Below are 11,826 nucleotides of genomic sequence, written 5' to 3' on the forward strand. Positions count from 1 at the left end.
ATGCAGTGGAGTCTCTTTCTGCTGATTCTGATGGGTAAGTGGAAAATCTCCCCACAGCGTCTTCAGTTCTGTTTTATTCATTTTATTTTATTTATTGCTGTAATTCTTTCCTGTTGATATTTCCATTATGTTCCTTTTTGATGATGTCTTTTATTTTAGTCTCTCCTGATTGAGTTTCCCTATAGAGATGATATTTCTCTACCTGGTGTGTATTTTGTTGATTCCTACAAACTTACCTTGTGTTTTTTGTGATGTCTTGTCTTCTTCTGTATTATCTTTGTTTTTCCATTTGATTTTCATCTCTTTGTTTTATCTGCACACATTTGTCTTTCTCTCATTGACAAGGTCACTGAGCTCAGAGTCACACTTGTGTTATAGACTGTTTATCTGTAAACCAGTGAGTTTGATTTGATAATGCAGCATTATTGCTAATATTTTACTGCTTTTAGGGCAGTGTTTTGTCTCCACCTGTTACCTGTATGAGTACCACTTTATTAGAGAAAACAAAACCTGGGAAGAAGCACAGAAATACTGCAGAGAGAATTATACAGACCTGGCCAGCGTGTATGACATGGCAGACATGGCGAGACTGCGTGAATCCACAGAGTATGAAGGTAAAGCCTGGATTGGACTGTTCAGCAACCCAGGAGAAGAAAACAGGATGTGGCATTGGTCTCTGCCAGGGGTGAAATACAATGAACGTGAAACCAGATGGGGACCTTCTGAACCAGATGATCTAAATGAGAACTGTGTGCAGACAAGAGGAAACTGGACACATGTCAGTTGTGACAAAATGATGTGGTTCATCTGCTACGATGGTGAGAATATGTGGATAATAGTCTGATTTGATAATATAACTGAAACAAAAGAGAAACTGAGAAAAAGCATGTTTGAGGAATCATACAAATTATGTGTCTTTCTGTATTTCTTCAAAATGTTTGTGGTGATGGACATTTTGTTTTGTTTTGATGTTTTGCTTAACAGGAAAGAAGAGAGATGGTAAATTGATCCATTTGATTGAGAAGAAGTTGACCTGGAAAAAGGCTCAGAACTACTGCAGAGATCACTACACTGACCTGGCCAGTGGACTCGATCAGGCGGATGGGGAAGAATTTAAGATCCTGAAGCAGAATCAGGGCTCTCCGATGGATGTGTGGATCGGCCTGTTCAGAGACAACTGGAGGTGGTCAGATGGAAGTAATTTCTCTTTCAGGCACTGGAATATGGAAACATTTTATGACGGACAAAACAACAAGAAATGTGCTGTGACTCTGTTAAACAGATCAGGAAAATGGAGCTCTGATGAATGCAACAACAAAAATCCTTTCTTCTGTTATGATGGTGAGTGTTTACTAAGATTAATCTGATTTATTTTTCTCTGTAATAGGAGCATCACTAGACTTAGAAGATCCAAGGAATTGTCTGTAGAGCTCTGAGACAGGCTTGTGTTGATCCACAGAAACATTTCTGCAGCATTGAAGGTCCCAATAAGAACAGGGTTCTGTAAATGGAAGAAGTTTGAAACCACCAGGACTTTCCTAGAGCTGGCCACCTCATCAATTAGAGAGTTTGAGGTAGAAAAGCCTTAGTCAAGCAGTTGATGGTCACTCTGACGGAGCTCCAGCATTGCTCTGTGGAGAGAGGAGAATCTTCCAGAAGGACAATCATTTTTGAAGCACTCCAACAATCAGGCCTGTTTAGTAGAGTGAACAGACTGAAGCCACTCCTCAGTTTACCAAAATGCACCTGAAGGATGCTCAGACCATGAGAAATAAAATTCTCTAGTCTGATGAAACAAAGATTGAAGTCTTAACTCTGAATGCCAAGCATCACGTCTGGAGGAAACCAGGTACCACTCATCACCTGACCAATACCATCCCTGCAGTGAAGCATGGTGGTGGCAGCATCATGGTCTGGGGATGTTTATCAGCAGCAGTGACCGGGAGACAAGTCAGAGTCGAGGGAAAGATGAATGCAATGTACAGAGACATCCTTGATGATAAGCTGCTCCAGAGTGCACCGGACATTAGATTCACATTAGGTTCATTTTATACGGGACAAGCCCCCAAGCACACGGCCAAGATAAAAAACAAATGGCTGCAGGACCACTGTGAAGGTCCTCAAGTGACCAGCAAGAGCCAAAATTTGAACCTGACTCTCTGGAGAGATCTGAAAATGGCTGTGGACCATCCAACCTGATGGAGCTTCAGAGGTTGTGCAAAGATGAATGAGAGAAACTGCCCTAAAATAGATATGCCAAGCTTGTAGCATCATACTCAGGAAGGCTTGAAGCTTCAAGTGTTGACAAAGATGCTTCAACAAAGTGTAAATACTTACATACTGTACATGCCATATTTTTGGTTTTGATTTGCAGGAATTTCAACAATCTTTTTCCCCCACTTTTTCATTTTGGGGTATTGTGTGCAGAACTTTGAAGTGAACAAGCAATTTAATCTATTTTGGAATAAGACTGTAACAGGACAAAATGTGGAACTGGGAATGCTTTCCAAATGCACTGTACACACTTAAACTAATTAAGTATACAACTAAAGGAAGTGAAAAACTACAATGTTTTATTGTGTACTGTCTGTATTGAAGGTAAAGTGGAACATAAGCTGCTGTTAACCAGACTTAACTGAAGTTTGATGGTTTCTGACAGATAAATTGATTCTGATCAATGAAAACAAGACCTGGGAGGAAGCCTTGGATTACTGCAGACTGAACCACACTGACCTGGTCTCCATCACTAACCCTCACCAACAGAGAGAGGTTGAGAGGAGAGCCAAGAATGCCAGCAGTCCCTACGTATGGGTGGGACTGCGCTACTCCTGCGTGATGGATCTGTGGTTTTGGATCAGTGACAAACGAGTCTGCTACGAGAACTGGGCTGATAACGGAAAGATTGATGAGTGTCATAGGTGTGCAGCTATGGAAAGAGGAGGACAGTATCAGTGGGTCAGTCAAAGAGAACATGAGAAATATAATTTTATTTGTTCTAAACAATAAGCTTTAAACCTCTCTGACTCACTGCAGGTTAATTATTGCAGCAGAAATAATTTGTTTTTATGATTTTATCAAGCACTGAATGTAGAAAGATGAAAAAACAATAATAATATTGCAGCGAGTCACCTCTATGTTTTATATTAAGAACCAAAATATGGATTAAGGGAGAAGAAAGAGAGACTTTATCCAAAATTACAAAAGCTATATGAAAAGGGTGATTACAGTTTTTGTTTTAGGGTCTTGTATGTGTTATTTACACAGAAAATCACAGCATGTTGTGTTAGCATATTAGCAATGAAAGCAGAGAGGAGGAACTGACATCATGTCCAGTTTCAACCAACACGATTAACATCTATGATAAATGTTTAACCTGCTGTTTAATTTAAGTTATATCCAAGTGTGTTTGTATGATGATTAGAAGCCACTTTTTAGAGATAAGTGTTCCTCATAGCCATATTATAATCATGTGTTTAAAGTAAACCTCAGTCTTAACCATCTGCAGCAGTAATATTGATCCATATAACACTGATGATACTTTTACTTTTAAGCATTTTATGTATACCTTGCCAATAATAAAGTTTTATGTGTATTCAGCTGTTTTCATTGTGTTTTATTGCTTCTATTGCTAAAGGAATGGTTGTTAAAATAAATCCTTCAACATGTGCCATTGTCAGCGATGAGTAAATATTTAACTACACATATAATACAGTTTTATTATTCTTTAACCCTGGAAGGAGTTAGTCAGTACACTGTGTTTTCATGCGGTCCAGTTTGTCTCGTTAAAGAGTGCAGGAAGAGTTTTTTCCTTGCTGAAAAGTCACGTCACACCCCTGAAGTAAAAATTAATGTTCATATAAATTGGGTAAAGAACAAATGAATGTTTCTGAAAGAGATAATATCATTCAGTTTAAATAATAGCTAAATAACTTCTATAACCTCTTGGTTACATTCAGTGTTTCAGAGCAATGTTTTTAATGCTTTTACTTGTCATGGGAGGAAAAGCACAGCCAGACTGATGCATTCATGCAAGAAGAGATTGCTCAGGAAAAACATTGTTGCCGAAAACAGGATTTTAAAGCCATTACTGGCAGAGCTGTGCGTGAGCAAAATAAGAAACCGACCTGAAGCCTTTTTCTGAGCCCTGATAAGTTTTTCACGTGGCTTTGCCTCCCTCTACTGTCTGCACATCTCAACACTCACAGGGCTCTTACTGTTTGTTTTTTTTAACCGCAAACAGAAAGAGACTTTTTTTTTAAATAAAATGACTGACAAAGTGCTGATAGAAGTGGAGTTACATTAAATAAGAGAAACAACAAACTTTATGACACCCTTGATGCTAACAAATCATTGTAGGACACTGTTAGATAACCTCCTCCCTTTATAGATGAAACCATAATTTTAAAAATCAGGTTATCTTTGTCTGATATTAACATTTAGTTGATGATCTGAAACATGTAACAAATGTGCACAAAACTAAGAAATTAGGAAAGGAGAAAACACTTTTTAACAGCACTGTATTTCCTCCAGTAACAGTCTGAGAGAGCAGCATGCACAGCATACAGCTCCTGTGCTTATGTGAGTACATGCAGGGGCATAATTTCCAGGGGGGTTAGGGGGGGTTATGATCCCCCCCACCCCAATAATCAGACCCAAACAATATAACCCCCCAATAAAATTATGAATTATCTTGCATAGGCTGTTGATTTTCTTTACTCATTTCAGTTATTAACAGCAAAATATTTGCATGTTTAATCATCTGGGAATTTACCCGGATGTATTTATTTACTTGGACAGAGATCTTGACCCCCCCAATGTTCAGCACAAAGTTACGTCGATGAGTACATGGTTTAATACATTACATTCTCACCATCGTGAGAACGTTACCATACATTTAATATGAATCAAACTGGAAATATTTAATGCACAAGTTACACTGTATTTTTTCCCTTTCATATACTGCACCTTGTTCAAGATGTGTACCTGAGGCACTGCAAATGGGCAGTCTGTATTTCTGTCATTTTTAGATAGCTTAGTCTTTATTTCATTATATAAAGCAAAAACACTAAAAATAGATTCTCTTTTATCCTTTTACTGTCTCATATTTCCACCTTCATTACATGTATTGTCAGTTTATTATGAACCTCTAATGGTTTTTATCCTTAATTCATTCATTTAATGAAAAGTATTTCCACTCATATGTCAGCTGACAGAGATGTTTAAGGCATAGCTCCCATAGATAGGTTACAACCTGCTTAACAAGTATTATTAAAGAACAGGATGAAATTATACAAAAATGCTCGTGATCACATTTAAAAAAACATGTGAGGTCATTTTGCAGACGACTGGAGTTCGTGGGAAGTTTTCTGAGCTTATGGCTCATTTGCTCACATGTTTGTCTTGTAATCATTTCAGAGAAATTTGCATTAAAAATTTAAATATGATCCACACTGGGAGGATTTATAACTTTACATGTACAGTGAAAAATGTGTTCATGTGAAAATTAAGATAATCTCTTAATGATAGTTATTGAAAAACAGTCATATTCTCCAACATGTGGGAAAGGTCAGAGACATTAGACTGTAAGTGACGACATCCAATAATAACAAAAGTCATTTAAAATGAAAAATAAGTAATAAAAAGCAAATTATCCACAGATTCTGGTCTTATTTTATCAGCAGTGTTTCAGTGTTTACATGCAAAAGTAAGAAAACTGTAAAGTGAGATCAAGATAAAACACTCAGGTAAAGAACAAGCTCACAGTAATAATATACATATTTACATCATTTCAATATTTCTGCATGTAAACGATCTAAACCATCATCAGATTTTTCAATGGTGAAAGTATATGATGAGAAGTCAGTTCAAAAACAAGAGAGAACAATAAAATTATACAGTCTTACAATTATTGAGCAAAAAGCTATTTTCCTGTTTCCTGTCTGCTCTAAAATAAATAACACGCAACAGAATACCGCTTTCATACGTGTAAAAAACTCCCTCGTCTTGATCTTTCTGAAAGCAGCAGCAGTATTTTAATATTTAAATCCCAATCTTTGCATAATGAGCTCTCTGTGTTTGCTTTTACTTCAGTATTTATTTGAACACTTTGAGGAAAGAGGCCAAATTAGACGAAGGGCCGAACGACTAACCAGATGTAAGTTTGAAATCTGTAACTCATTACATGTTTTGGGGTGTGCAGACAGAGCTGCTGTGTTTAGTGCTCTTTATTTCTTTCATGCTTGTGTTTGTTTATGTTTATATATATTTATATATTTTCAAAATCAATTTCTAAGATGTGCAGCAGACTGGATTTAAAAGAAAAGCACCTTTAAACCGAAGAATCAGCCTTAATATAATATCAGTTATGTTAAGCAGAGACTCTTTCATGCATGCAGACTACCAGAGAAAAGAAATCTGGCAGCTCCTGATCTCAACAATAAGACACCTCTGTATTAGTACAGCATGGAGTGTTTTTACAACAGCAGTAACAGTGACAAAGCCTAATTCTATGTTTTGATGTATACATGAGTGATGTAAAACATTTACAATTTACATTTTCACCCTTTGGATGTTTGCTGCGTTTGTTCTTTTGTTGCCATCAGTTGAATAAACGGTTCACTTCCTGTTAAACTCTGGCTGCCTGCTCGTGTCTGCATTTGGGTCCAACTGAACTTCCAGTCTGTACACCCAGATTATAAAGATGATTATAACCAGACCATCTATGAAATGAAACATGATTTCAGTATCTAATGAAATATTTATTTAATCCGGCAGATTAAAGATGCAGTGGAGTCTCTTTCTGCTGATTCTGATGGGTAAGTGGAAAATCTCCCCACAGCGTCTTCAGTTCTGTTTTATTCATTTCTTAATATATTTTATTTTATTTATTGCTGTAATTCTTTCCTGTTGATATTTCCATTATGTTCCTTTTTGATGATGTCTTTTATTTTATTCTCTCCTGATTGAGTTTCCCTATAGAGATGATATTTCTCTACCTGGTGTGTATTTTGTTTGTTCCTATAAACTTACCTTGTGTTTTTTGTAAAGTCTTGTCTTCTTCTGTATTATCTTTGTTTTTCCATTTGATTTTCATCTATTTGTTTTATCTGCACACATTTGTCTTTCTCTCATTGACAAGATCACTGAGCTCAGAGCCACACTTGTGTTATAGACTGTTTATCTGTAAACCAGTGAGTTTGATTTGATAATGCAGCATTATTGCTAATATTTTACTCCTTTTAGGGCAGTGTTTCTTCTCCACCTGTTACCTGTATGAGTACCACTTTATTAGAGAAAACAAAACCTGGGAAGAAGCACAGAAATACTGCAGAGAGAATTATACAGACCTGGCCAGCGTGTTTGACATGGCAGACATGGAGAGACTGCGTAAATCCACAGAGTATGAAGGTAAAGCCTGGATTGGACTGTTCAGCAACCCAGGAAAAGAAAACAGGATGTGGCATTGGTCTCTGCCAGGGGTGAAATACAATGAACTTGAAACCAGATGGGGACCTTCTGAACCAGGTGATCAAAATGAGAACTGTGTGCAGACAAGAGGAAACTGGACACATGTCAGTTGTGACAAAATGATGTGGTTCATCTGCTACGATGGTGAGAATAAGATAAGATAAGATAAGATAAGATAACCTTTATTAGTCCCACACGTGGGAAATTTGTTTTGTCACAACAGGAAGTGGACAGTGCAAAAGTTATGAAGCAAAAATTAGAATACAATAAGAATAAATACAGTACACAAGTGTACAGAATAGAATAAAATAAAATACTATATACAGCAGAATAAAATAGAATAAAATATACAATAAGATAAAAATAGAATACAAATGCTATATACAACTGAGCAAAAATACAACGATGCCAGAAAAGATTATTGCACTTAGTATTATTGCACGTGTTTGGATGTGTGTGTTTGATCAGTTACAGTCTTTGTTGTGGAGTCTGACAGCAGTGGGGAGGAAAGACCTCCGAAATCTCTCCGTCCCACACCGTGGGTGCCACAGCCTACCACTGAAGGAGCTGCTCAGTGCTGTCAGAGTCTCCTGCATGGGGTGGGAGATGTTGTCCAACAGGGATGACAGCTTAGCCACCATTCTCCTGTCACTCACCACCTCCACTGGGTCCAGAGGGCAACAGGGCTGGCCCTTCGAATCAGCCTGTTCAGTCTCTTCCTGTCCCCGGCAGAGATGCTGCCGCCCCAGCAGACCACACCGTAAAAGATGGCAGAGGCCACCACAGAGTGTATCACAGAGAATATGTGCATAATAGTCTGATTTGATAATATAACTGAACTGAAAGTGAAATTGAGAAAAAGCATGTTTGAGGAATCATACAAATTATGTGTCTTTGTGTATTTCTTCAAAATGTTTGTGGTGATGGACATTTTGTTTTGTTTTGATGTTTCTCCTTAACAGGAAAGAAGAGAGACGGTAAATCGATCCATTTGATTAAAGACCCCAAGACCTGGAAAAAGGCTCAGAACTACTGCAGAGATCACTACACTGACCTGGCCAGTGGACTCGATCAGGCGGATGGGGAAGAATTTAAGATCCTGAAGCAGAATCAGGGCTCTCCGATGAATGTGTGGATCGGCCTGTTCAGAGACACCTGGAGGTGGTCAGATGGAAGTAATTTCTCTTTCAGGCACTGGAATATGGAAACATTTTATGACGGACAAAACAACAAGAAATGTGCTGTGACTCTGTTAAACAGATCAGGAAAATGGGGCTCTGATGAATGCAACAACAAAAATCCTTTCTTCTGTTATGATGGTGAGTTTTTACTAAGATTAATCTGATTTATTTTTCTCTGTAATAGGAGCATCACTAGACTTAGAAGATTCAAGGAATTGTCTGTAGAGCTCTGAGACAGGCTTGTGTTGATCCACAGAAACATTTCTGCAGCATTGAAGGTCCCAATAAGCACAGGGTTCTGTAAATGGAAGAAGTTTGAAACCACCAGGACTTTCCTAGAGCTGGCCCCTCATCAATTAGAGAGTTTGAGGTAGAAAAGCCTTAGTCAAGCAGTTGATGGTCACTCTGACGGAGCTCCAGCATTGCTCTGTGGAGAGAGGAGAATCTTCCAGAAGGACAATCATTTTTGAAGCACTCCAACAATCAGGCCTGTTTAGTAGAATGAGCAGACTGAAGCCACTCCTCAGTTTACCAAAATGCACCTGAAGGATGCTCAGACCATGAGAAATAAAATTCTCTAGTCTGATGAAACAAAGATTGAAGTCTTAACTCTGAATGCCAAGCATCATGTCGGAAACCAGGTACCACTCATCACCTGACCAATACCATCCCTGCAGTGAAGCATGGTGGTGGCAGCATCATGCTCTGGGGATGTTTATCAGCAGCAGTGACCGGGAGACAAGTCAGAGTCGAGGGAAAGATGAATGCAATGTACAGAGACATCCTTGATGATAAGCTGCTCCAGAGTGCACCGGACATTAGATTCACATTAGGTTCATTTTATACGGGACAAGCCCCCAAGCACACGGCCAAGATAAAAAACAAATGGCTGCAGGACCACTGTGAAGGTCCTCAAGTGACCAGCAAGAGCCAAAATTTGAACCTGATTCTCTGGAGAGATCTGAAAATGGCTGTGGACCATCCAACCTGATGGAGCTTCAGAGGTTGTGCAAAGATGAATGAGAGAAACTGCCCTAAAATAGATATGCCAAGCTTGTAGCATCATACTCAGGAAGGCTTGAAGCTTCAAGTGTTGACAAAGATGCTTCAACAAAGTGTAAATACTTACATACTGTACATGCCATATTTTTGGTTTTGATTTGCAGGAATTTCAACAATCTTTTTTCCCCACTTTTTCATTTTGGGGTATTGTGTGCAGAACTTTGAAGTGAACAAGCAATTTAATCTATTTTGGAATAAGACTGTAACAGGACAAAATGTGGAACTGGGAATGCTTTCCAAATGCACTGTACACACTTAAACTAATTAAGTATACAACTAAAGGAAGTGAAAAACGACAATGTTTTATTGTGTACTGTCTGTATTGAAGGTAAAGTGGAACATAAGCTGCTGTTAACCAGATTTAACTGAAGTTTGATGGTTTCTGACAGATAAATTGATTCTGATCAATGAAAACAAGACCTGGGAGGAAGCCTTGGATTACTGCAGACTGCACAACACTGACCTGGTCTCCATCACTAACCCTCACCAACAGAGAGAGGTTGAGAGGAGAGCCAAGAATGCCAGCAGTCCCTACGTATGGGTGGGACTGCGCTACGCCTGCGTGATGGATCTGTGGTTTTGGATCAGTGACAAACGAGTCTGCTACGAGAACTGGGCTGATAAAGGAAAGATTGATGAGTGTCATAGGTGTGCAGCTATGGAAAGAGGAGGACGGTATCAGTGGGTCAGTCAAAGGGAACATGAGAAATATAATTTTATTTGTTCTAAACAATAAGCTTTAAACCTCTCTGACTCACTGCAGGTTAATTATTGCAGCAGAAATAATTTGCTTTTATGATTTTATCAAGCACTGAATGTAGAAAGATGAAAAAACAATAATAATATTGCAGCGAGTCACCTCTATGTTTTATATTAAGAACCAAAATATGGATTAAGGGAGAAGAAAGAGAGACTTTATCCAAGATTACAAAAGCTATATGAAAAGGGTGATTACAGTTTTTGTTTTAGGGTCTTGTATGTGTTATTTACACAGAAAATCACAGCATGTTGTGTTAGCATATTAGCAATGAAAGCAGAGAGGAGGAACTGACATCATGTCCAGTTTCAACCAACATGATTAACATCTATGATAAATGTTTAACCTGCTGTTTAATTTAAGTTATATCCAAGTGTGTTTGTATGATGATTAGAAGCCACTTTTTAGAGATAAGTGTTATTCATAGCCATATTATAATCATGTGTTTAAAGTAAACCTCAGTCTTAACCATCTGCAGCAGTAATATTGATCCATATAACACTGATGATACTTTTACTTTTAAGCATTTTATGTATACCTTGCCAATAATAAAGTTTTATGTGTATTCAGCTGTTTTCATTGTGTTTTATTGCTTCTATTGCTAAAGGAATGGTTGTTAAAATAAATCCTTCAACATGTGCCATTGTCAGCGATGAGTAAATATTAAACTACACATATAATACAGTTTTATTATTCTTTAACCCTGGAAGGAGTTAGTCAGTACACTGTGTTTTCATGCGGTCCAGTTTGGCTCATTAAAGAGTGCAGGAAGAGTTTTTTCCTTGCTGAAAAGTCACGTCACACCCCTGAAGTAAAAATTAATGTTCATATAAATTGGGTAAAGAACAAATGAATGTTTCTGAAAGAGATAATATCATTCAGTTTAAATAATAGCTAAATAACTTCTATAACCTCTTGGTTACATTCAGTGTTTCAGAGCAATGTTTTTAATGCTTTTACTTGTCATGGGAGGAAAAGCACAGCCAGACTGATGCATTCATGCAAGAAGAGATTGCTCAGGAAAAACATTGTTGCCGAAAACAGGATTTTAAAGCCATTACTGGCAGAGCTGTGCGTGAGCAAAATAAGAAACCCACCTGAAGCCTTTTTCTGAGCCCTGATAAGTTTTTCACGTGGCTTTGCCTCCCTCTACTGTCTGCACATCTCAACACTCACAGGGCTCTTACTGTTTGTTTTTTTTAACCGCAAACAGAAAGAGACTTTTTTTTTAAATAAAATGACTGACAAAGTGCTGATAGAAGTGGAGTTACATTAAATAAGAGAAACAACAAACTTTATGACACCCTTGATGCTAACAAATCATTGTAGGACACTGTTAGATAACCTCCTCCCTTTATA

At 37.9% G+C, this 11,826-nt stretch overlaps 2 protein-coding genes across 2 annotated transcripts; both read left to right on the top strand.

Annotated features, from left to right (window-relative positions):
• Nucleotides 1-3,083, top strand: LOC134623996 (macrophage mannose receptor 1-like). Its single transcript, XM_065470243.1, has 4 exons — nucleotides 1-34; nucleotides 450-818; nucleotides 985-1,341; nucleotides 2,660-3,083. Exons 1-4 carry the CDS (start codon nucleotides 1-3, stop codon nucleotides 3,004-3,006), a joined length of 1,107 nt encoding a protein of 368 aa, XP_065326315.1. The 3' UTR covers nucleotides 3,007-3,083.
• A 3,029-nt stretch (nucleotides 3,084-6,112) lies between these two features.
• LOC134618935 (macrophage mannose receptor 1-like) lies at nucleotides 6,113-11,000 on the top strand. The gene is made up of 5 exons (XM_063464561.1): nucleotides 6,113-6,154; nucleotides 6,775-6,815; nucleotides 7,243-7,611; nucleotides 8,430-8,786; nucleotides 10,100-11,000. The coding sequence occupies exons 2-5, from the start codon at nucleotides 6,782-6,784 to the stop codon at nucleotides 10,444-10,446; spliced, it is 1,107 nt and encodes a 368-aa protein (XP_063320631.1). The 5' UTR covers nucleotides 6,113-6,154; nucleotides 6,775-6,781; the 3' UTR covers nucleotides 10,447-11,000.
• Nucleotides 11,001-11,826: the final 826 nt, after the last annotated feature.

Source organism: Pelmatolapia mariae, linkage group LG3_W (assembly GCF_036321145.2).
Source record: "Pelmatolapia mariae isolate MD_Pm_ZW linkage group LG3_W, Pm_UMD_F_2, whole genome shotgun sequence".
Classification (NCBI taxonomy): domain Eukaryota; kingdom Metazoa; phylum Chordata; class Actinopteri; order Cichliformes; family Cichlidae; genus Pelmatolapia; species Pelmatolapia mariae.